At 52.2% G+C, this 24363-nt stretch overlaps 3 protein-coding genes across 5 annotated transcripts in view; 2 read left to right on the top strand and 1 right to left on the bottom strand.

Annotated features, from left to right (window-relative positions):
- The first annotated feature begins 249 nt into the window (after positions 1 to 249).
- Positions 250 to 6950, top strand: FTCD (formimidoyltransferase cyclodeaminase). 2 transcript variants are annotated; one of them, XM_080600192.1, is made up of 14 exons: positions 250 to 443; positions 1418 to 1601; positions 1934 to 2062; positions 2222 to 2310; positions 2954 to 3133; positions 3216 to 3353; positions 3684 to 3815; positions 4501 to 4562; positions 5006 to 5135; positions 5300 to 5461; positions 5699 to 5742; positions 5872 to 6010; positions 6469 to 6564; positions 6805 to 6950. In XM_080600192.1, exons 1-14 carry the CDS (start codon positions 390 to 392, stop codon positions 6889 to 6891), a joined length of 1626 nt encoding a protein of 541 aa, XP_080456318.1. In that variant the 5' UTR covers positions 250 to 389; the 3' UTR covers positions 6892 to 6950. The 2 variants fall into 2 exon arrangements, with proteins under 2 accessions (XP_080456318.1, XP_080456319.1); XM_080600193.1 differs by lacking the exons at positions 4501 to 4562; positions 5006 to 5135.
- A 1330-nt stretch (positions 6951 to 8280) lies between these two features.
- Positions 8281 to 12120, top strand: LOC308197739 (uncharacterized protein; the record flags this gene model as incomplete). Its single annotated transcript, XM_080598730.1, has 3 exons — positions 8281 to 8406; positions 9256 to 9647; positions 10955 to 12120. 3 exons carry the CDS (start codon positions 8281 to 8283, stop codon positions 11157 to 11159), a joined length of 723 nt encoding a protein of 240 aa, XP_080454856.1. The 3' UTR covers positions 11160 to 12120.
- A 597-nt stretch (positions 12121 to 12717) lies between these two features.
- Positions 12718 to 24363, bottom strand: part of COL6A2 (collagen type VI alpha 2 chain) — a 29245-nt gene continuing 17599 nt past the window's right edge. The window contains exons 26-28 of one of the 2 annotated variants that reach the window (XM_080600190.1): positions 23864 to 24316; positions 23548 to 23586; positions 12718 to 14296 (exon numbers count right to left, since the gene is read on the bottom strand). In XM_080600190.1, the coding sequence (XP_080456316.1) occupies positions 13689 to 14296; positions 23548 to 23586; positions 23864 to 24316 (1100 nt within the window). In that variant the 3' untranslated portion in view covers positions 12718 to 13688. Of the gene's footprint in view, positions 14297 to 18426; positions 20013 to 23547; positions 23587 to 23863; positions 24317 to 24363 lie in introns of those variants that run through there. The other variant, XM_080600191.1, reaches the window with a different exon arrangement.

The raw sequence follows: 24363 nt of genomic DNA, 5'->3' as shown, positions 1-24363 counted from the left end.
TACCCCAGGCAGTCCTGTGGGGCAGCCACAGCAGCGAACTGGGGATGGGAGGAGCAGGGAACTTTTGCATTTCTTCACGTTGTGCCACCTTGTCATTAGTCATTAGTGGGCATTGATGAGTAATTTCTGCTGGAGGTTGCTGAGGAAGTGCCGCTCAAGCCCCACAAGGGCACATCAGTCCAAGCCCCCCCGTGCTGTTGATCCAATACCCTTTCTGTCTGCTGGCTGCAGATCAATGCAGTTAATGAGAAACCCTGGTGCTGGGCAGAGGCAACCGGCTGGGTGCTGGGAACGCTGCTGCTTCCCAGCAGGACTGGAACAGCCAGAAAAACCCACGCAACTTGAGGAGCCAAGCCTGGGGCCACGGGGTTCAGGCGGACCCAAGGACCATGGCCAAGATGGTGGAGTGCGTCCCCAACTTCTCGGAGGGGTGCAATAAGGAGGTGAGGGTCGAGGGGTGGGCAGTGGCGGGTGGTGGGCAGCTGGGCTCCCATACGTCCTGCAATGGGTTTTGCCCTGTGATTTGCAGCCTGGCTTATAGTTTTCCAGTACTCCTGTACTTCTCCAGTACTTTTCCATTATTTCTGGGCCAGCTGAAATCATACTAAATTCAGCTCAGTGAGAAAGTTCACCTTCTTCCCTGGGAGCTAGAACAGACCTGTGTGGAACAGAGATCACAAGGGACAATCTGCAGCATTTCAGAGGATTGAAAGCACCAAAAGGTGCTTACTTGGGCCTGACTAGGACCATCAGAGGGCCTGTGCAGTCAGTGTTGTGCACCTTTCTCTGATGGCTAATGCTGGAAATGCCCCCAAACAGTGCCTGCTCCCATTTTGCACCTCGTTAAGAAGTGGGGGCTTGGTGCCCTGCCTGCTGCTGCCTGCAGGTCTGGGTGGTCAGGCAGAGCCTCACTGAGAAACCTTGCTTTCAGCTGTTTTTCCAAACACGCCGGCCAGGTCAATGTTGCCTGTGCTGGGCACCTGCTTCAGGCTGCACTTTGCCCCTGCCGGGGGTGCAGGTCAGCAAACCTAAAATTGCTGAAAAACTGCTGCTTCCCCTGGGGAACAGGCTTTGTGGAGCCAAATCTGTTTTGAAGCTTGCAGGGGACAGTGTCCTCAGGAACAGCAATTTGCGATGGAGCTCTCTATCACATCAGCAGCTGGGCAGCTCTCCCAGGGTTTGGGGCTACCTGGGGGCTGTCTCAGAGTCCCAGATCCCCTGGCTGGGATCTGGATGCTCATGCCCCTAGGTCCTGTATCCTCACCTCCTTCCTCATGAGCCTGATGATAGGTGCATCCCCTGCACTGGTGGGAGCAGGGTGGAGATACCTGAGAAAAGGCGTCCTCCCTCACCTTGCACAGCTGCTGGGGCTGCAGTGGGAGTCTCGCCAGCCCAGCCACCTTGTCCCCTTTGGCAGGTGATCGAGGCACTGGGGCAGGCCATCTCCCGGACACCTGGCTGCGTGCTGCTGGATGTGGACGCTGGCGCCTCCACCAACCGTACCGTCTACACCTTTGTGGGGACCCCCGAAGCTGTCGTTGAAGGGGCACTGAGCGCAGCCCGCGTGGCCAGGCAGCTCATTGACATGAGTCAGCACACGGGTGAGCAACCCTCTGCACCCAGCCTGGGCAAAGCCCTTGCCTTGGCTGGAAGTAAGAGCAGGCACCAGAGTGCTGCCAGAGGGCAAGCACAGTGTGTTTCCAGCACTGTAGGGTGGGTGCTGGTGAGACCACACAGAGCTCTTCCTCATCCTCCCGATCCAGAGAGGCTGCATCTGTCCCGTCCCTAGGCTGGAGTAGGCATTACTGCTGCAAACTCCAATTTCCTTGCCGTGACAGTGCTCAGTCTGCAGAAGCAGCAGGGAAAGGGCCCTCATCCTTCCTTGTCTGCTTGCTCTTCTGGGCTCCAGTCCTGATTTCTGCCCCGGCCCCAGGTGAACATCCTCGCATGGGGGCCCTGGACGTCTGCCCCTTTGTGCCAGTGATGAATGTCAGCATGGAGGAGTGCGTTGCTTGTGCTCACGTCTTCGGGCAGCGCTTGTCGGAAGAGCTGGGGGTGCCTGGTGAGTGAGAGCTGGGCAGCCCAGCTGGGCCCCTGTCCCCCTGCATACTCCCAGCACTTCTTTTACAAAAGTTTCACCATGGGCAGAAGGGGGCACGCCCCCCAGTAGGCAAAGACAGACCCTTTCAGACAACTTGTTCACCACCACCCTGCCTTGCAGTGTACCTGTACGGAGAGGCAGCCCGAGAGGAGAGCAGGAGAACCCTACCTGCCATCCGTGCTGGGGAGTACGAGGCACTCCCCCAGAAGGTGAGCCTGGCTTTGTGGGAAGGGAGACGGGGGCCGTGCTCCAGCCAAACCTTGGTGCCGGGGGTGGGGGGAGCCTCCTTTCTCGGGCAACTGCTTGCACCAGCTGAGGTGTGTGAGTCTAGAGCACAGGTAGCAGGGCACGGGCACCGCCTCTGCTTTGTTCACACACCTGGGTATGAGGTGCACCCCAGCGTGACAGAAAAGTCCATGGGCTAGAGAGACCCCAGTGAGACAGCTGGGGCTGAAGCATGGGAGGTGAGGGAATTCGCTTTAGGAATTCACTTTGTCCTCTCTGTGACACGAGGAGCCAGAACATGCTGGAGGACCTTAATGAAGTATCTCCTCTGGCAACAGGTGAGACAATTCTGCTTTATGCCTTTGGAAGCTTTTCTGCAAAAAGAAATAGGAGGAAGATTTGAAGTGAAACAGTTGCAAAATGAAAGATAAATGTTGCCTTTTTATATCTGGATTTTACTCCCTTCACATGAGCATTTTGGCCAGATGAGAGGAGCTGATGAACTGCTTTGGGTGCTGATGGGCACTGGGGTGCTGATGGCAGACACCAGACAGGAAGAGAGGAGCCACCTCCAGGAGGGCAGCTCATGCTGCCCACCAGCACCCATGCTCTCTCCTCCCTCCCCAGCTCACAAAACCCGAGTGGGCTCCTGATTTTGGGCCCCCAACCTTTGTCCCCCGGTGGGGGGCCACAGTGACAGGGGCCCGGACCTTCCTCATCGCGTACAACATAAACCTGCTGTGCACCAAGGAGCTGGCACACCGCATCGCCCTCAACATCCGCGAGCAGGGTCGCGGCCCCAACCAGGTACCCTCGTGCTGCCTGCTTATCCCGCTTCTCCTGGGCTGGGCTGCCACTGCTGCGCCTTGACCACAGCGGTTCTCCACAGCCTGGACGCTTGAAGAAGGTGCAGGGCATCGGCTGGTATCTGGAGGAGGAAAACATAGCCCAGGTTTCCACAAACCTGCTGGACTTTGAGACTACGCCACTCCACGCCGTCTACGAGGAGGTCTGCCGTGACGCAGAGGTGGGTAGTGCACGATGCTTGATTCAACGGGAAACCTGCAGAGCTCATCTCCCTCCAAATGCTCAGCCCCAGCCTACAGTTGGACTCTGCTTTCTCTTATACTCAGCTCATCCAAGCTGGGCAGAGACCTGAACCATATGTTAAGTCCAAAAGCTCAGCAACTTGTTGCTAACCTCAGCTTCTGGCTTATCTCCACAAGGCAGGAGCAACATTGAAGGCTTTCCATGAGCCCCCCAGGTCCTGGGAAGGGATAGGAACACCAGGCTGGGGTGGCAGTGGAGGCAGGAAAGGTGGCTCTGGGGGCACTCATGTTTCTGATGTCCTTTGCAGGCACTGAATCTCCCTGTGGTGGGGTCCCAGCTGGTAGGGCTTGTCCCAAAGAAGGCCATGCTAGACACAGCTGAGTTTTACATCAAGAAGGAAAAACTCTTCATCCTGGAGGAGGAACACAAGATCAAGCTGGTAAAGTGGGTCTTCCCAATCCTGAGACAAGGGTGGGATCACAAGTAAGACCCCCCAGATTCCAAAAATGCCACTGAGCAGGGACTTGGGACCAGGACAAGCCACAGGCATGTTGGATGACCTGTAACACTTGGCTTGAGGGATGGTGCCTAGAAAGCTGTGAGGGGACAGCAACTGGGACAAACTGTTTTACAGTCCTGAGGATGCTGAGATGCTCAGGGGAACAGAGACCCCATCCGATGAGGACAAATTACAGGCAGCAGCTGCCCAGCCTGCCTGCAGAGAGGCTGTGCGGGAAAGGACACCCCCACACAGCTCAAGGGCACTGTCCCAGCACCAGCGTAAGCTGGAAACAAGGAGGCAGGCTCTGCTTTTCAGCTCCAGGAGGGAAGGGAGGGGGGAGGGACTTTGCCACCCTATCGGGAATGTGCTAGATAAGAGTGAGCTAATTATTTATCAGTGCAGTTTCCAGTCACCCGTGGGCGGCCGCACACCACCCTCACCTTTGGGATAGGAGGTACTGGTGACACCAGCTTCCCTCACCTCGGGTGGTTGCTCCTGCAGCCCTTTCCCAGGGCCAGACCACCCAAGGTTAATTAAAAGCAGGGTGTAAGGATGCAACGGGTTGTGCTGGTGGGGCGCACGGAGCCAGCTGGGGCTGACGCGGCGGTGCTGCTCCTTGCAGGTGGTCAGCCGGCTGGGCCTGGACTCCCTGTCTCCATTCAACCCCCGGGAGCGCATCATCGAGTAGGGGCCCTTCCTGCTGCTCCTCACTGTCCCCATCTCTGCCCAGGCCGGGGGATCTGCTGCCTGCCTCTTGCACTAAAATTTGGGAAAGCGAAATCCACCTGGAAATCAGGGCGTGCACTTATAAGTCCTTGTTCCCCTTGCCCTGGGATATGGCTTCAGAGCCCAAGCCAGCATCTGGGCACATTTCTATTCCATCAAATGCTGTTTGCAGTGAGATGCTCCTCTCATGCAGAGCAACCCCTGGTGTCACCAGGAGGCTACCTGGCTCCTTCTCTTCTTCCCCTCCTGCTGATTTTCTGGGACTCCCAGCAGAGTGCTGTCCCCCTTCCCAATCACCCGTGGGCCAAGGGGTAGATGAAAACGCAGTGGAGAGGGATGAGGAGGGATTGGGTGGTGGTGGCTGCCAGCACAGGGGTGGTCTGACCCATGGTGTGCCACAGGTACCTGGTGCAGGCAGGAGAGGAGGACAAGGGGCTGGTGGCAAAGCCGCTGGGAGCCTTCGTGCGAGCAGTTGGTGGGAGGTCGGCAGCGCCGGGAGGAGGCTCGGTGGCCGCAGCTGCAGCTGCTCTGGTACGTGCCCTGCCCACAGGGGGGTCCCTCCCCGAGGGGGTCCCTCCCTGCCCTCCTGGGCACTTCTCCAGGCACCTGGGGGGGCTCCTTGGTGAGGAGAGCTGGTGCAGCGGTAGTGGCAGGGGCTGCGCCCTGCTGGAGAACTCAGCACTGTGCCCTCACAGGGAGCAGCCCTGGGCTGCATGGTGGGGCTGATGAGCTACGGGAAGCGGCAGTTTGAGGAGCTGGATCCCATCATGAGGAAGCTGATCCCTCCCTTCCACCAGGCCATGGATGAGCTAGTGGCGATGGTGGATGCCGACTCCCAAGCCTTCAGCAGCTACATGGTGAGGTCTCACCAACAGCAGCCCTGCCGTGGGCAAGAGGGGGCTTACCCTCTGGGAAGGGGCCAGCAGCACTGCGCCCTGGTGCTCTTTGGAGCAGGACTGGGGGAAGGGGCATCACCTGGGAAGGGAGCCTGAGCACAAGTGAGGGAGCTAATGGTTCCGCTGTGGCCCCTGGTGGAAGACACACGGGATCTCAGAGCACCCTAGTCCACCAAACATTCTTTTCGTTGCCTGCAGGAAGCTATGAAGCTGCCAAAAAACACCCCTGAAGAGAGGGAAAGGTGAGTCAGACTGGTGAGGGCTTGCAGTGGTGGTGGGAGCTTGTACACAAGCTTGCACACCAGCTTTTGCATGAGCAGGGCTAGCCTGGGTTTGTCCCAGTGCTCACCTAGGGCTATCCCCTATCCCAGGCGTGGGGCTGCCATGCAGCAGGGGCTGAAGACAGCTGTGAAAGTGCCCTGCACCCTGGCAGAGAAGGTGAACATGCTCTGGCCCCCACTGAAGGAGCTGGCACACCATTGCAACCTGGCCTGCAAATCCGACATCCAGGTACAGCCCCATGCTTAGGACCTTCTGTGGCCGCAGGGTTTGCCCACTGTCCTGGCTGAGGCTTCAGAAGCTGCCCAGCTCACTGCTTGTCCACACCAGATTTTCCACCGCAGTCTGACCTGTGCAGGGGACACATCTAACCAGCACTGCTTCCCAAAGCGGCCACTGCTTTTTACCTATTCACTTTCTGGCAGCTTGTGAGCCTTTCAGGAAAGCTGATCTCCACCAGCCCTTGCCTGAGTTTTCACATCTGTGGCAAGGTTGTGAAATGTTTCCCACATCAAAGCTACGTCCTGAACATGCCAGGTGGGAAGGTGCTGCTTCCCATGGCAGGCCAGGGCAGCTGTCAGGGGAGCAGAGATCCGGAGACAAACTGTAACGTGAGGGTCTGCCCTGCTGCCAGACCATGAAGTGCTGCTGGTTCAATAGGAGAGCTTTCCAGAAGCCTCTTTTCATAGGTGGGAGCCAAAATGTTGGAAGCTGCTGTGTTTGGAGCCTATTTCAATGTCATGATCAATCTCAAAGACATAACAGATGAGAAGTTCAAGCTTGCGGTAAGCACGGGCTGAAAGTGTGCACCTGCCCTGGAGGTGGGGATGAGGTTGGACAGAGTGGGAGATGTGGGCCCCGGGACCCCTTGTGGAGGGGCTGTGGAGGCTGTGGGCACAAGGACACCTCTGTGGCAGGGTAGGGACTGAGACATTGCAGAGCTTGGAGGAGATGCATGGGGTGGACGGCGGAGGCCGTGTCAGTCCTTCTGTCTGGAAATGATCCATCTTCTCCCTCCCCTGCAGATGTCGCAGAAGGTCTCCGGGCTGTTGGAGGAGGCAAAGCAAGGCTTGGCACTTGTGCTGGCGCTGCTGGAGAAGCGGGTGGCCTGAGAGGCACTCAGGGCTGGGCCGGGAGGCGCATGGGGGATACACAAATACAGCTGGGAAACACACTCATTCCTGCCTGGGTTCCTTTGGCACCCGCCCCAGGGGAGATGCTCCGCTCGGACAGGTCCCAGTGTTATGTCCCCTGCCTGTGCTGGACCTTCTTTGACCAAAGCTGGGACCCTGTGGTGCTGCAGGGGTGGCGACGCCTGTGTGCGGGTGGGCCCTCACCTGCCTGCGTGTCTCTGTGCCCAGAATAACCCTGAGACACCCTCCTGCCACGCGGCTGGGGCAGGGCTGGGCACCGGGGCTGTGTCCCTTGCAGTGCAGCGCCTTGGCGGTGCGTGACGAGCCTGCTGCATTGCTCACTTGCAGGGAGGGAGCGCTGCCAAGCACGGGGCAGCACTGGGAGGCGGCAGGGAGACGGGGGCATGGCACTGGGTGGCACCGGGGGGGCTCTGCCCCCTCTGCATAGGTCCCCGGAGAGGAAGGGCTGAGCATGGGGGTGCCCAGTCTCTGTCAGCCCCATGCATGTTTCTGTCGCTGGGTCTAGCGGCAGATGTCACTTCTGCCCTCACACTGTCACAGCACCCTGAGCTCAACCTGTTCGCGGCGGCCTGCCACCCGCAGCCTCCTTTTCCCAGCAGTGACACAGGGGGTCATCAGCAGGGCCCCGAGCCCCCTGCCCTGCAGCAGCTCCTGTGGGGACGTGAGCCACACACTGGCCCCTGGGCACATCACCTGTGCTGGGGGGCACTGCGCCAGGGTTCAAGGCAGGGACGCCTGACTCACCCCACCACCTGACGCCACCACCCTCCGTCCCGTGTTTTCTCCAGCCCCGCAGGACCTTTGTGCTGGGTGGGAGCGGCGCGCTGACGTCTCCCCGTGCCCATGGTGACTGCGGGTTTCGCTGCTCTCCAGTGTCGCCCCTGCCTGCCGCACCCTCCCCCGCTGGGCAGGGCCCCGTATTTAAGGGGTGCCCAAGGGCTGGCCCTGCTACCTCGGGAGAGCCACGTTGAGGACAGCTGTCGGGGCTGTGGTACTTACAGAGGGTCCGTTCTGCACGGCGGGTGAGCAGAGGCAGTCCCCACTGGCGGGGCTGGGATGCACTGGGGGGCACCAGAGCTGGTGCTGGGCCAGGACACGGTGTCCCCAACCCCTTATGCTCCTGCTGGGTGCATGGGCTTGGCTTGCTCCGGGACACACGGGGGGGTTTGTGTTGGGCTGGAGTTGGTACATTTTTTCTATTAATGTTGGAAATCATATGCTGGGGGTGGTGGTGGTGGCGGTGGTGGCAGCCACCCTCAGGATCCCTGGAGAGGACAGGATGTCTGGGTCCTAAAGTGGGACAGGTGTTGTCTCTCTGCCTGGGGCACATGAGTTGCACACCAGCTGATGGCCCATGCAGGGTGGCCCCAGGGGAAGCCCCGTACCGTGGCCGAGTACTGCTGGGGAGCGCTGACAGTGCCTGTCCTTCCCTTGCAGCTCGGAGCCAGTGAAGGATGTGGAACCCCAACCAAGGTGAGTGGCCATGGAGCTGGGGCTGGCTGCCCCTAGGTGCTGTACAGTCACTGGGGCTTGGGGAGGGGCTCAGTGCAGCCACCACGGGCACCCTAAAGGACTACCTGTGCATCAAAGGAGAGTGGGGCATTGTTGTGGTTTAACCCGGCTGGCAGCTAAACTCCACACAGCCGTTCGCTCACCCTCCCCCCTCCCTCTCTGGGATGGGGGAGAGAAACGGGAAAGTGAAGCCTGTGAGTTGAGATAAAAACAGTTTATTAAGACAGGAAAATAATAATAACAATAATAATAACAATAATAATAATAATAATAATGATAATAGTATTACTAATAATAATGTGTACGACACAGGTGATGCACAATGCAATTGCTCACCACCCGCTGACCGATGCCCAGCCTATCCCCGAGCAGCCGGCCCCCCCACCCCGGCCAGCCACCCCTATATATTGTTCAGCATGACGTCAGATGGTATGGAATACCCCTTTGGCCAGTTTGGGTCAGCTGTCCTGGGTCTGTCCCCTCCCAGCTCCTGCTGCACCCCCAGCCTGCCCGCTGGCAGGACAGAGCGAGAAGCCGAAAAGTCCTTGGCCTGGTGTAAGCACTGCTCTGCAACAATTAAAACATCAGCATGTTATCAGCGCTGTTCTCATCCTAATCCAAAACATAGCACCCTACCAGCTACTAGGAGGAAAATTAACTCTGTCCTAACTGAAACCAGGACAGGCATCATTTGAGAAGAGGGGGTAGACAAGGTGGGGTCCTTAGGGTGCACAGGTACACCAGCTCCCTACGTTGCCTTTCCATGGAGGGCCTGGCTCTGCTCACTCATAGTCCCCCTCTTCCTCCTAGGACCACCACCTCCACAGGTGCAAATCTGCCCGCCTGCCCCTCCGACATACCCGTACCCAGGGCCCTGCAATCCAGCTGGGCCCTGCCCTGGCTACCCGGCAGTGCCACCCAGCGCCCCTGGGGCCTGTCAACCAGGACACCCAGGTCCCTGTCAACCAGGACACCCAGGTCCCTGTCAACCAGGACACCCAGGTCCCTGTGGCCCCCCACCACCTGGTCACCACCCACCAGGCCACCACCCGCCGGGCCACCACCCACCAGGCCACCACCACCACGGGCATCCCCCCCCAGGGATGCCGGGGTGCCCACCAGTCCACCCTGGCTGCCATCAGAAACACCATAAGAAGCACAAGAAGAAGCACTCCAAGTCCCACAAGCACCACGGTGGCAAGGTAAGGGTGTGGTGGCTGCAGCTGCCCCAGCTCTCTGTCGTGGTCCCCTGCACCCCTTGCATGTTCCCCTCTGCCTCACTGCAGCTGGAATGAGCTCATGGGCTGCCAATGGCTTTTTGTTTTGTTTTGATTTTGTTTTTTAATTGTAGACTCCCTTTTGTTTTATAAATAGGCAAGCATGAGTCATTTCAAATGAGTCTTTAGAAACCTTATCTGTGAAGTTCCTTGAAGCCACTCAAAACAGTGGATTGCCACAGCTCAGGGTGCACCATGCAGTGTGTTAAATCTCACATCTTCCTTCTGCTTGCCCAAACCATGTGAACCACGTCTGCTCAGTGTCCCACATCAGAGGACCAGCACAGCTCCCTTTCAAAACTCCTCCCCAACCAGAAGAGAAGGAAAAAAAAAAAAAAAAAAGGAAAGAAATTCTTAGGGTAGTAAGAAGCTCTGTGTCTGTGCTGGGTGGAGATGCTGCAGTAAATGATCTCCTAGGGATGGGTGCTATCCAGACAGGCCTGAGTGAAGGGCTGCAGAACAAAACCCCAGTTCTACCATCCAAAGTAGATGCAATTCCCAAACAGTGCAAACCCTCAGCTCCTTTTGTTATTTGATTGCTTGTAAGGTGATTTGCCTGGACATTTGCCCTTGCTGGCAGAGACCAGAACCCTTCCGGAGTTTGTTTAATTGGCCTGAACAGCCTTGAGAAATAATAATAAAAAAAACAGCCCTCCCACAACGTGCCCATAATTACATTTGCCAAGCACCATGGCAGAAATATAACAGTGCCTAGCTCAAAAATGTGTCACGTAACAGCACTGCAATAAACCTCATCATCATTTTATCAGTAGCCGTTTCATCTTAATGCCAAGGTAGCTTGGCAGAGGTTTGCTGTCTGAGGCCATGATGCTGCAGGTCACCACCCTCTTTATGGCCACAGCCCCTGGCATTGACGCTGGTAATTACTGGCTTTCAGCTCAGCCTGTGTGCACACCTGAGGGCACACCTTTTGGTGGCGTGCAAAGGCCCTCACCTGGGGTGAGGTGAGTCTGCAGCCACCATGGGTGTGCATTGTGGCTGCTTCCAGCTCAACCTTGACCCAGCTGGGCCCTGGGAACAGGCACCCGTCTCCTTCCCGGCAGCAGCTGTAGGTGATGGGCACACTGCGCTGGGAGGGATTCGTGGAGACAAAATGTCCCTGGACTAGTCCCCAGGCCTCATGCCTGCAGCCGTTAACACCTGTCAGAAGTGGTGTGGGAGAGGGTTGTTTCTGTGCTATCCTGAACTGGTTTCATCTGTTCCTTCTCCAGCACTCGAGCAGCTCGAGCAGCTCGAGCAGTTCTGATTCTGACTGAAGACAACATGTTCCACCTGCATGGTGGTGAAGCCCTGGAGGAGACAGCATATGAAGACAAATGTCCCACGGGAACCACCTGCTTGTTGTTCTGCCCCTTTCTGCCGTCTCCGCAGTCTGCATTTTGCCTGTCGAGTGATTTTTTTGCTTTTAGTTTGTAAATTGTTTGACCTGGAATCACTGTAAGAGGACAAGCAGCAGCTCTGGCCTGTCTTTAGTGAGAAGGGGCTGTCATCCCACCCTGAGAGCCATCCCCGAGTCTGTGGGTAGCAGCACAAGGAATTTCACCTGCTGGTTGGCAGTCCGTGGTTGTTTATCCCTCTGACATGATGCCAGCTGCTTAAGTGGATCCCACTGCTTACAGAACTCCTTGAATTTTTGTGTGAGCTTCTCCAGCTGTAGCAGAAGGGCTAGCTGGAGAATACCATAACTTCTCCCTTGCTGAGCAGCATGGGTTGTACCTCCATGCTAGTGTGTGCGTGTGCGCTGGGGAGGTCAGGTTTCACTCCTGCAGCTGCGTGTCCTTCCCAGAACGGCTCCTCTCTCACTGTGGTCCTGCTCTCCTCGTACGGGAGAAGGGAGTAGAAGGAGAGTATATGCTCTTTAAAGCGTATCTGGTCAAGGGCCCCATTCCAAGGCAACATGGGGTAATAAGAAAGAGAGGAAGTGATAGGAACCAACTCTGGTCAGTTACACTAATTTATGAGAACATATGGAAATTTAGGAATGTTTATTCCAGCAGAATAATCTGATGGAGGACTGCTAAAGTGGGAGGCAATCACAATAAGCAAACCTCCCAGTCCCACTAATTGGTGAGCTAATGAACTACGGGGGCCACTTGCAGGAAGGCCGAACCTTGCAGCTGATAAGATTGCGAACCGAGTGGCCCAGACTGGGAGGGTACAGAAAATGCAGAGCTCTGCTAGCCCATGGAGGTGCGCAGGGGGGCTGGGGAACAGGAGCATCAAAGAGGGGGGACGGGTATAAAAGGGTATAAAAGGGTTGGTTGTGTGTAAAATGGGGCCAGTCAGCATGCTTGTCTGGCTCAGCCCTTTGCCTGATCACTACAGTTTGTCCTTTCTTCTTGTATCTTTTGCTCATTAAATCATTTTTCTAACTCTGTCCATGTATTTGCACTCTCTGTACTGTGTTTATGTGAGCTGTGATGATTAAATGCCTGCTGCTGGTGAGACCTTTATGTGGTGAGCGAACCCCCGTGCCAGCTCCCAGAGCCAGGCTGGGAAAGGGCACCCCGGCCTGTGGTGCCATCCCTGGGCCAGAGCAGCTGGAGGAGGTGGCTGTGCTCTTGTTGCTCTTCACCTCCCTTAACACGGCTGACCAGCAGCCCTGCGCCAAGGGAACATGAACCAGGGGAGGGGTGAAGGCATTGCTGGGAGATCGGGGTCTCAATGGGCACTGTGGATGTCTGGGGTTGGGGCAGCGGAACAGGTCTGTGAGGGAACTGGAGGTGCTGGGCAGTGAGGAGGACTGGAGGGGTCCATCAGCCTCCTGTGGTCCTTCAGGACCTCAGCAGTGCCCTGTGCTGCATGGGCCCCTGGCCTTGTGCTCCAGCATTTTCAAGGAAATGAAGAAGACAAACTTATCCTGACTTACCAGCTTAACACCGAGAGGAGACTCAGCTGCTCATTAGAAACAAACAACAAAACAACAACAACAAAGAGACGAGATAAACTACAGAATAAAGAGGCTTTTTCAGAATAGGGTGAAAAGAGTTTATTTGTTTATTTTTGCAGGCAGCACAATTCAAATTCAAATCTGGGTATTGTTCAGGAGATACTGGTGGGAAGAAGGCACCATAGTTATTTTGAGCACTCTGGGATGACACGAAGGCAGCTCCATGTGCTGCACAGTATTTTGTGACTTGCTGGGAGGCATGCTGCCCCTCTCAGCCAGTATTTTGGGTGCTATAACAAATGAACAGGTGAAAGTTGGAATGGCTGAAAGAAGTGAAGGAGAATGAAGGTCTTTAAGCTGACGTGTGAAATTTAGGATTGATAGAGCATCAAAAGGAGCACCTGCAGACAGCTGTTGAAGGCAGCAAAACCTTTAAACATCCCACTGCTGCTGGGGAAAAAGGAGCAAACAACCAAGGGCCATGCAAAAGGAAAGCAAGTCACTGACCACTTCAAGCAGCATGGGATGTGTCAGAAACTTGCTCACTCCTCTCAGGGGCAGAAATCCCAAGAGAACAAAAAGGATGATATAATTGGGAAAAGGGCTTGCTAAAGAATGGGTGATGGCACAATCATAAAGCTCCTCAAAGGACGCTCAAGGAGATTGGGAGTTTTTGGACAATAGAGATGATCATTTGTCCTACTAAACTGGAAAGGTTTCTTGCTTCTCTGATAAGCCCTCCAAGGATAACAGTTCATACACAAGGCATAGCTTGGTGTGTGTAAAGCTTTACAGACATACATCATATGGCTCTGTATCCTGCTTAGATCTTGGTTTTAATTAGCACCATAAATGTAAGATATGTGGCTTTTCATCATGAAAATCAAAAGAGAGGTCTGAATTTTGGCCAGAAAGGAGGACCCAGAGGGCAGCTGCATACACACTGTTCTAGGCCAGCTCAGAGTTGCTAGCAACCATACAGAGAGAAGAAAATAAAACAGGTAATATCTGGGGTGTGTATACTGGTGAGAAGAGGACATGTGCACTCTATTCACTTAACATATCCACCTAATGAACCTGTCAAAGAAGCTGGGTTGGGAGAGGCTGTCATAGTCCTTCTCCCGGAAGATGGCTGCCCGGTCCCCAAGGCCAAGCTTCAGCAGGACATCCATATCTACGTCACTCCCAAGAGCCACTACCGTGGGCATGACATCTTGCTTCTTCATGGAGTTGATGGCCTCCTCGAGGTTCTTGCTTCCTGTGATGCCATCAGTGATGAAGACAAAGGAGAGCTCAGCGTTGCGCCGGGCAACTCGCTGCCCGTTTCCTGGGCTGAGCACAATGTTGTTGATGGCGTGTATGATGGCTGACCCAATGTTGGAGGATGAGTCCAGATACTTGATCTGTGCCAGGGCATTGGAGATTTCCGTCAGGTTGTAGGTCAGTGGGAAGACCACGTTCTGCTCTCTCTCACTGCCGTACTGCAGCAGTGCAATCCGGGCATTCATGTTGTCATTGTTGCTCCTGGCCAGTGTGAGCTGTCGGGCAACCTCCTCCACAAAGTTGTGGGCCCTGTGGAAATTCTGCTCCCCAATTCTTTCAGAGCCATCAAGCAAGAAGACAATGTCAACGGGGCGCTGTGTACACTGGGCCACTGCAAGCTCTGCAGGAGAAAGAAAAAAACAAAAGTTGGGAGCATGAGAAAGCCTACAGAATAAGGCTGGGGCTTGCCTCATGCAGCTTGGGCTCCAGTCACCTCTGTGCACACTTTTCCGAAGAAGGACAAGCCCCACGATGATGCCAAAGCCCATCTTTGTGGCTGGTAATGTTGGGCCTTTGCTTTTGATTCCCTCAGTTCCTGGGCATGAGGAATGAATATTAATTCTAGCACCTAGGATAGACCTCCAGAAGCATCCAAGCATTAAACAGGTTTGAGCATTTTGTGCATTTCAGCTCTAGAATTACAGCCACCTTCTTAGAAAAGTGCCCAGCTTTTATATATAAGGGGTCTATATGCAGATCAACAGCACACAGTGCTTGTCTTACATCTCGGTAATTTCTAGACAGCGGCTTAGATTTCTAGGGATAAAGCTGATTTCATACCTTTCACCCAAATTAGTTTAGTCAGTAATTAGCAATTCCTGAAGAGTTTATATAAAGGTCGGGACATATGGTTGGAAAACAGGGCTCTATCCCTGCTGGTGCACTTGCACGTTGTAAAGCAGCTTTTGTAATAAATAACAGAGACCAATATTTAAATGAAACACAGTGGAACATTGTCCTTCAGCCACTCAGAACAGCACCTGTCCACAAAGCAAGGCATGTAGGCACATGAATATATGCAGTGAGTGAACTCAGAAAAAAAAGTGGAAGAAAACTGTAATATGTGGAGTCAGGTGCTAGTTATGAACCATTCTTTTGTCACTTTGCAGTGGTTATGTGTAACGCATTTGACATTCATCTCCATGCACTGCTTCTTCGAGAAAGACCTCCACTTTTGCTTTGGTGGATTTTCTTCCATTCTGGTGTAATAATTCTTCTGAGTTCCTTCTCTACTGAAAACCCTAGTCAGGAATACAATTGTAACATCACTACTGGTTTGTGATGTGTGTGCTGTGGCTGTCCACCTCCTGAGGTATTCCTCCATGGTGGCAGCAGGGCAAAAGCCATATTGCACTGTAGAGCACTTCTGTGGCGCAGACTGAGACTGACTCTCAAAAAGGTACTGGAGAAGATGTCATGTTGTTGCTGCATGACTGGCAAGGACCAGGTGATTCTGGAGCAACTCCAGCCTGAACATCCATTTCTGGTATCGAGGGGCAACTTTCACGATAGGAACATCATGTTAGGTTGAATTTCCATACAGTGAACAAATCCAACTTGTCAAAGCGCTTCCTCAGTGCTGAGTGCTGTTATACCTGGGGCTGCATTCAGCACGGTGGAATGCTGAACCAAAGCGTTTTGTAACTCCTTGTATGAAGTGAACAACAAATGAATCACTGTTTAGTATGAAAGTATGATGTGTGTATGTATACACATGTTTAGTCAACACTTGGCAAACAGCAAAACTGTACTTTAAGCAAAATAGATACATGTGCTCTTGGGACTAGACAGCGTGCAATGAATTCAGCAACAGGGGACTGTGCTCCCAGCATAGCAGACACTCTGTGCATATTGTTGAACTCGCAGACTATTTGACACCGCTTCTTTCCATAATAAAACATCAACACCTGATACAGGTACTTGTAGTTTAATCAAACTCGCTGGACATTGCTAAAGTCCATGGTTGCTTTTGTTTCATTTTCTCTGACCTTGCAGACTTGTATTTCTTAGCCCACACTGTAAAATATACCTATAATAATGGTGTGTCTTGAATGGTGCTTGCTGTACACTGACTTACTGCAAACGACAGGCCTCTGCAATGTCAATTCTGACTGAAGGAGAAAGCAACCTCTTAGTGATTCCGTTTTTCCCCGTGAGCTTTTTTAATAGCAAATTTCCAAATTCAACTGCAGTACTTCATTCCTTTAAAGCAATAAAGTTCTGTACTCACCTCTGGCCAACCTTCTTTGAGAAATGTTGTCTATAGGTACATAGGTGCTGCAGTTCCCAGCATGCAGGTGCTGCTGCCACAAGGAAATTCTGCCTCGGCAGCGCCTGCACCAGTGAACTCCAGGTGCTCCCCTGCTCTGTGCAGTCACAAAAGGGAAAGGTGGAAAGGCATGCCCCCTTCAACCACAGTCTGAAATCTGGGCAGGGGTCTGAAAAGCTGGTGGAAGTGAGTAGGTGGAAGAAAGGGCTGCATATTGAGTCAGAGAAGTGCTACCAGTCCGTCTCCCCTGGTGTTTGTCTACACAGTCATGTTGTGATTACAAGGACAAACTGCCCCCTCACACTCCAAAATGACCTAAGGTAATCGTTAGTAGCTCCTAGTTAAGCAGACGTAAGAGTCCCTCTGTGGAGCTTCGGTGAGGCCAACAGAATCACAGCACCACCTGGTTCCAGCCCCCTGCCGTGGGCAGGGACACCTCCCACTAGATGAGGCTGCCCACAGCCCCCTAACACGCGGCTGGCTCTCCAGGCAGCCCTCTGCCAGCGTCTACTGCAGGAGTGTTCCCCAGAAAAACTCCCCATGCTCCTCACAGCTGGAAAGGGCCGCCTTTGGACTGTGTGATCACATGCCTTCACATATGAGTTATCCCAGGAGGATGTAACATAGATGAGCAGGGCAGTACAGTGACAGCAAAACCTTGGGTTTGTCCTGTTCAGTACCACGCTTTGGTTCCCATGTCTGGGCAGCATGGACCAGAGTTCCCTTTCCTGCAGCAAGGAACAAGATTCTTCACCTTAACTGTATATGGTCCTGTGAGATAAGCTCTTGGAAGCACCACCGCAGATTAGCCCAACTAAAATCTTCATATTGTGCTTTCAGTTGGAGCACTGGTCCTTCTAATGCATCTCACAGCAAGGCACGGATGCCTGCAGCTCACCGTACCGTATACCGAGTGCGAGGAAACAGCTGAGGCTGCCTAACAGAAGTGGCACAAAAAGCAGAACTGCAGAAATAATGTCAATTTTCCTGACATCAGTAATTACGTGCATGTGCAAAGTAACTGCACCTGTTCACATAATGTACCTGCTTCACCTAAGATCTGGGGAGCTTTTACTTCCTCTAGCACTTCACAGTGTTCACAGCTGAAGTGGGAGGCAGTGAGGAGGCAAATGGTCTCCCAGCCTCTCCCAGGGCTTCCCCCTTTCACAGTCCCTCTATGTCCCCAGAGAGGTGGGGATTGGCCTTCCCCTGAGCTCTCCCCAGTCTCTGACCTGTCCCCTCTGTGCGACAGCTTTGCCCCTCACTGAAGGAAGTGCGGCTGCGATGACATCTAACTGGTTTTGTCAGAGGATTAGCCAGGATTATGTTAGCAAACCACCACTACACCCACATGCCTCTGTCTCAAAACACTGCTGAGGCAAAGACATTCTCTCAGATTTTTTGTCCTGCTTTGCTAGGAAATATTTCCGAGGAAATGAAACAACCACTGTGGTGAGGTCTAAATCTGCTTTTCTGAAATCTTGCTGAATCCCAGTCTTGCTCCGCAAGATGTCCCAGCCTTGAGATGTTCTTTTCAAATCAGTGTTTCCTTGGGGTTTTCCCTCTAGCATCATGGCTGGAGCAGTTTAATTAACTACCCTGAATTCAGTCATTCAGACTCAGCAGGCTGTCACATCCTAATTTTAGGGTAAAAATCAAACCAGTAGGGAGTGTGGCTTTGCACAGACTATCTGGAATACGTGGATTACGACCACAAATTAGCATATGGACTCAAGCACAGGTGGATACTAGACTTTCACCTAAAACTCCTAGCACGCCATTTAAAGCTCTCTGAATCCTTTTCCCTCTATTATATCCCAGCAGTGGAGATCTCTGAACTCCCTGGCATTGCACAGACTGGGAGCAAGAAGTGCTGAAATGCTGGAAGCTTTTTTTTTTTCTTTCTTTCTTTTTGGTGCAGCGTGCCAGGCTTGTTCATGTGCTGAACAACATAAACAGCTCTCCTGTGTGTCTGTCACTGGAAAACTTCTAACGTGCATTGGCAAGCCCCAGATGTTGAAATGGAGCTGAAATAAAACACTGTAAAATGTTCAAAGTGGGCAAGTTCCTTGTTCCAGTGCTTGTTTCTGAGCTTGGCTACAGTACGGCAACTGGCTCCCCTTTACACACCTTGCAACAGAGTTCATTATAGCCCAACCACATTTTTAAAGACTGTACATCTCCATTCTGCCCATTAAATATGAAGTTTGCTCAGTATACTTTATTGCAATAATACCATGTCAGTTAGAGAGACTGCAAGATCCACTTGCTGGCAGTAAACACTTCTGTGCTTGCATGGGCGTGCAAAATGCTCTGTTTTCTCCTTACAGGTTTAGAGGTCAGTAAATATTCTAGAGACACAAATGGCAGTCATCTACCTGACTTTTTGTGAAAACCAGTGGTAGCCGAGCTCATGGAAATATCACTCCTCATCTAAGTGAATCTATCCCCAGCACTAGTGGTGGGTCTGTACTCTCTCTGAACCAGACTAGCACTGGGTATGGATTTCATGGACTACATCAAGTTTAAATACTTGCTTTTAAATAGCTTATGTAATGTATCACAGAGGTTTGTGCAGTCATGGATTTTTGCTTAGGACTTCCTGGTCCTATATAATCTCTGTCTCCTAGATATGAATACGTACACATAGCTAATTAAGACAAAGGAAACACAAGTGTACAAGCAGAGTAAAAGGCACACACAGCTTATACAGCTTCTGACAGAAGCACTCCTCAGGTTTTGCTTCTTGATGCAAAGCCAGGGATGCTCCCCTTTTGTACTCCTTGCTCTCCCCCTTCAGTAACCCTAACTGCCTACTGAGTGCTTGTACAGGAACACTGACTGCAGCGAGAAGAGATGTGCTTTGCTTTGCCAGTCTTGCCACACAACTGGTTTGCAGGACCTGAAGAGAGCCCTCACAGTAAGCCAGCAAGAGGACACAGAAGATGCTTCAGAAGCAGTCAGCAAAGGCAAATGTAGGAAAGAGTAGGAAAAGTGCATCACTGGGTTCACAGCCAACAAGGGGCTGGCTCTGGCCGACAGCCGCATGTGCCACAGTCCCTGTGGTGGAGCCTCCCACCCACGTGAAGCTGAGGACTGGGATGCACCAGGCTGCCAGAGCACAGCAGGAGCAGGAAGATAAAGGACAGCAGCATGGCTGGCTCAGAGACCAAGGCAGTGCTGCCATCCTGCCAGGGCCTGGCAGCTCCCCTGCAGAAAAGCAGCAGGCAAAGCAAGAGCATCTCTGGAGAAAGCTGCCATGCTCGCCACCCAGCCAAGCCGGAGAGGTCTGCTCCTTTTGTCACATCCCTGGCTGAGCCCAGCCAAGCTGCTTCACTGCCTGTGTTTCTCCTAAACTAAAAGCTTCTGCCAATGTACCTGGCCCCTCTGCCAAACAGGCACTCAAGGAAAGACGACTGCAGCGCCAAACAATTCTCCATCCCCGCTCAACCTCTGCTTCCACCCACTTTACGTGATCTAGAACAGAGATATCAGCAAAGCCCTAGCACGGTTTCTGGGTCCCCCACAATCTCGCTGTGCACCATTTTGAAGGTGTCAATGAATAAGTCCATCCACTCTTGCCGCTCATTTCCAGTGGCAAACTTGGCTTTTTCGGCGGTAAAGGCCAAAGTGGCCACCAGCTGGGTGTACATTCTGGGGTCCTGGGTTTCCCGCGTGGCGTTTAGGAACTGGGCGATCGAATGTATGGTGCTGGGGAAATTTATGTTGACTCCCTCTTCCATGGGGCGGAAAATAAGTGGGTTTACGTTCCCAGGGTTCCTGTCATCTGCAAGTGAGCGTCAAAAGAATATTTTCAGGGCTTTCTAGTAACGGCCGCGTCTCTGAATGCTACCTGGCTTCCTATGCACACTGCACCACAGGAGAACAGAACTAATGAGGGACAGAGAAGTAAAAATCAGAGCCAGATTTTAAACCTCAAGCTCTAAGCATCAGCAGCGGTGCTGGAATATAGGTCCCAGAGGAGGACATGACTCCCTCACTGAAACCAAACCCTTCCTGCAGATCTCACAGGAAGGGCTGGAGCCAAAGATCACTGGTGAAGAAGGGAAGGCTGTCAGTGCACTGCAAAACAGCCCTTATAGGGACCTGGGATAGAGCATCGATAGGAAAGGATTTACCCCAGAGAGGCCAGACAAGGGGAGTACAGACCCTAATGCACCTGTGCTTCCACAGGCTGGGGACAAACTAGATATTTGTATAGACAGGTGTTCTGCCTGGGGCATCTGACTTGGGGAATCAGGAATTACTAAATCCTGAAGAGCACAGGAAGCACAGAATAAATAAGAAAAGACAATCAGTTGCCTATTTCTGAGAAGTGAACTCACTATGCTTATGACCAAATGATTTTATCTTACAAGTGCGATAGAATGAACAGCATTTGACAATTTGGTGGCAGGGCAACTAACTTTCTGCCACATTTATGATCAAGGAACCATGGGATTCGTACTGACTTAAAGTGCACATCAATGAAGAGGGCTCAGAAAATGACATGAAAACGTAACCACCCAATTCCTACCTACTAGTCCAGCATATTCACAATGGACAAAACACTAATTACAAAGAAGGCCACAAAGTCCAACTTCTTTCTGCACGTGGGATTCATTGATACCAGCCACCATGTGTCTTTGAACTCTGTCACATGCAAATTGTATGCATGCCAGGGAGCCAGAAAGACTTCCGAGAGAGAGCATTATGTGAACTTGCTTGGCACTCAGCCCACCACGCTTTGGCTGGAGTTACTGTCCTGTGGTGTATAGTGCTCCCGTGTGGTTTCCAAGCTCTTCAGGACCCCGAGAACCTCAGTCTCCACCCGGCTGTGCTCAACTTAAATTTGAATAAAATCCCAAAGCTCAAAGCCCTTTTGCATGGGTTAGAAAGAGCCTCACAGAGCATCATGCGGTTTCCATCAAAGCAAGTAGTCAGTTCATATTTGCTCAGCATAAATGCTAAACCCTAACCAAACCCAAATCAAGAAACACTCCAGCACCCAGTAAGCACCACAGTAGTTGATGGAAGGTTAAAGGAAGACAAGGGTCTGCCTTGAAAACAGGGAATTTCCTTAGCCAAAGCACTGAGAGGCAGCATGCCTTCATCTGCAGATGAGAACTCAGACTGATGACATGCCCAGCTCTGCAAGGCAGCGGAGAAGAAGCTGGGTGCATGTAATAGCTCATCCTTGCCATATCCTGCTGACAAAACACAGGCTGGAGCTCGGGTACATGGCAGGAGCAATTGATTTGCTCTTTGAAGTGCCAGGACTGCAATTCTGACAACCCAAGGCCTAAAGCCCAAGACCAGGGCTGAGCATAGCTCCCCAACCCCCTGCAACCTGAACCTGTCTGATGCATCTGCAGCTGGACACATCCACCAGATATGCATGAAGCTCACACACGTATCCTGCAAAAGGCACCATCTCAGCTCCAAACGTTTGCATTTAAATTGGCACCAACTGTTGAAAATGTTCTCAGGAAACAAGAGGAAGCTGAACACTGAGCCAGAGAACCCCCAGGCTCTGTTGCACTCCTTATGTCACAACTCGTCCAACACCTTTCCTTACCACTATGCAAATGAGATCATCGCAAACCCTTCATCTAGAAGGGCTCATGACAATAATGCATTATTATTATTATGACCATCCAGTGCAGCAGCTGGATGGCACTTTGCCCAAAGGCCCCTGAATCTCTGTGTATCACTTACAACTTGGCCTACCAGGCCTAGCACAGATCCTTGCACATCAGAGTAACTTCTGCTTTACGGAGAAGGGTGTGGTGGCACTTTCAGAGGAGGTCCACACCTACCCAGGCATATCATTCCACCTCCCATGTCCTCTGAGGCCCAGGTGTAAGTGCCTGCACTTGTCCTGGCCTGCCTGTGGCATGGCTTGAAGCATTACCCCAGAAGGGAACACCTTCAGGTGCCTCCTTGAGCCCCAGCTGCCGTTTCTGTTCTGGTCCTCAGTGGTAGCAGGTACAGCGAAGTGTTCTCACTTTGCATCAGGAACAGAGACACCCAAGCACACTACAAACAAAGGACAGCCAAATTTGCTTTGCTTTGGAGGGTTTTGATGGCCAAAGCCTAAGAGAACATGAACTCAACTGCTCAGGTCAGTCTCTCCTACAGTTTTCCTCAGAAATAGGCAGGCTACAAAGACGAAAACCTTCAAAAACACCTGAGCAGTCACCAGTGTGGCATGGAGAAGTCACCTTCATTGCACAGATCCACAGGACAAAGCTCCTCAGAAGACACTGTAGAGGAGTGTGTGTGGATGGCTCAGCACCATGGTTTAGCACTGCTTTCTCTGCATAGCCAGGTGCAAATATTGAGAATATTAGCATAGCAGTCCGAGATTTTAGACAGGAATAATACAGCTTTTCTGTCTTCAGATTTCCGATCATTCTGGGACCATTTTCCCTTTGCTTTGTATGCAAATGAAGGGACTTCTTTCAAAATTAAAGTTGAAATTCTGTATAATACGGAGTTGAAGTGTGGGCTTTCAGAAAAACATGCTCATGGCAAGAGTAGAGTTTAAAAAATTGCAAGAACTGGCAAAACTTTGTCCCCTTTAAGCTTTGTGTATATCAGCAAAGAGTGCATCTGTTGTATTTAAACAGGTGTGGAGACTCAGACAGTATCTCTAGGAGTCACAGATCTGCCCTTTAATAAGCAAAATGTGATCAAGTAAAACCACCTGCAGCAAGCAGCAGCCATCTCTTATACCAGAGGATCAATCCTTACAGCCTTTTTCCTTTGATCCAACACCCTGAGTTAATTGTTAATTAAAACACAGCCAGTGTTAGAGAAGCCAAAGCTTTCAGTCCACTATAGCGTTGTTTTCCAAACTCTCCCTACCCTCTGTTCTGCCCTCATCATTCACAAGGAGCATCCTGCCCAGTGCTGCAAGTTGTACTCTGGATTTCAAAGGTTGCATGGATGACAGAGTTTAGAAAGGGGTAGTACGTAATAGAGACATGGAGCAAGTGAGAAATTCTTTGGTCAGCTTGGAGGTCAAAACCTGGTGGGTCCCACAAATTTGGACAGGGAGAAATATCAGAGCTGAGCAACGCTCACACACTAACACAATGCACTAGTACCTACCTGTGAAGAGAACTCAGAGGGACAGGGAAGAGCAGGGGATGAAAACCCAGAGCCTCTCCTGATGTGAAATACGCTATTTCCCAAACTCCCTGATGTGCACAGGTAATGAACAGCCTTGCACATCCCCTCCCACTCTTGAGTCTTGTTCACTCTCCCCTGGACCTACAACTATGTGCAGATGGCACAAAGCTATCTGTAATGTTTACCTGTCTGACAGGGCAGCTCAGGGCAGACGATCTGGGGATCTGGAAGGAAAAGAAACAAGGAAAACTGAATGATGTACAACCATCCCCCTTCACTGCTTGCACAATCAGAGTGGCAGGTTTCTCATAAGGGGAAAGGACAACAGCCCAAAAGGCCGACTCTTATCTGAGGAAGGACTGTTTATTCAGGGCTACATAAAGGTCAGTCCACCCACCATGAATGACTCAACTTGTGAGTTGGGACCTGCTGGGACACAGTGTCTGCAAACCCCACTGCCAGAAAACTCCACTTCCCATAAGTGCTAGGACAGGTACTGACCTGGGCAAAGCATGTCCTCCATCTTGTCAATGAATTCCTCTGCCACCAGGTCTGAGAAGAGCCTCATCTTCTGGACTCGCTGGGGTTCATTGCAGGCAATGGAGACCAGGGTCTCGCTCTGTTCTGGCTGATCAAATATGTCTCCAATGCCAATGGTATTGACGAGCACATCCCTGCCACAAAGAGCTCCTAGGTTCTTGTCATCATCACGAGGGTCATAGCGCCCATCTGTGATCACCACAGCAAACACTTGGGCTTTCTCTCGACGGCTTTCTTTGATGAGCTTGTTGTAGGCAAACTGCAGGGCAGAAGGTGTCCAGGTGCCTCCAGCAATCCACTCCAGACGCTTCACTGCTTCCTTGAAGCTTGACAGTGAATTGATGCGCTCATCATCAAGCTTGATGGCTTCAAAGGTCCCCTCGTGACTGTACTGCACCACTCCAACACGGGCTCCTGCCAATGAAGCCTCAACATTACTTGGCTTTGAAATGAAAAGTGGA

This window comes from Anser brachyrhynchus (genome assembly GCF_964034855.1).
Source record: "Anser brachyrhynchus genome assembly, chromosome: 7".
Classification (NCBI taxonomy): domain Eukaryota; kingdom Metazoa; phylum Chordata; class Aves; order Anseriformes; family Anatidae; genus Anser; species Anser brachyrhynchus.
The sequence above is the reverse complement of the archived record's forward strand: the minus strand, read 5'-3'. Positions and strand labels throughout refer to the sequence as shown.

Excerpts from the sequence above, each read along its gene's own strand:
- FTCD (XM_080600192.1), top strand. The coding sequence starts at position 390 with ATGGCCAAGATGGTGGAGTGCGTCCCCAACTTCTCGGAGGGGTGCAAT. Across the intron at positions 2,063-2,221 it reads GGAAGAGCTGGGGGTGCCTG|TGTACCTGTACGGAGAGGCA; the intron begins GTGAGTGAGAGC and ends CCTGCCTTGCAG. Across the intron at positions 6,011-6,468 it reads CCTGCAAATCCGACATCCAG|GTGGGAGCCAAAATGTTGGA; the intron begins GTACAGCCCCAT and ends CTCTTTTCATAG.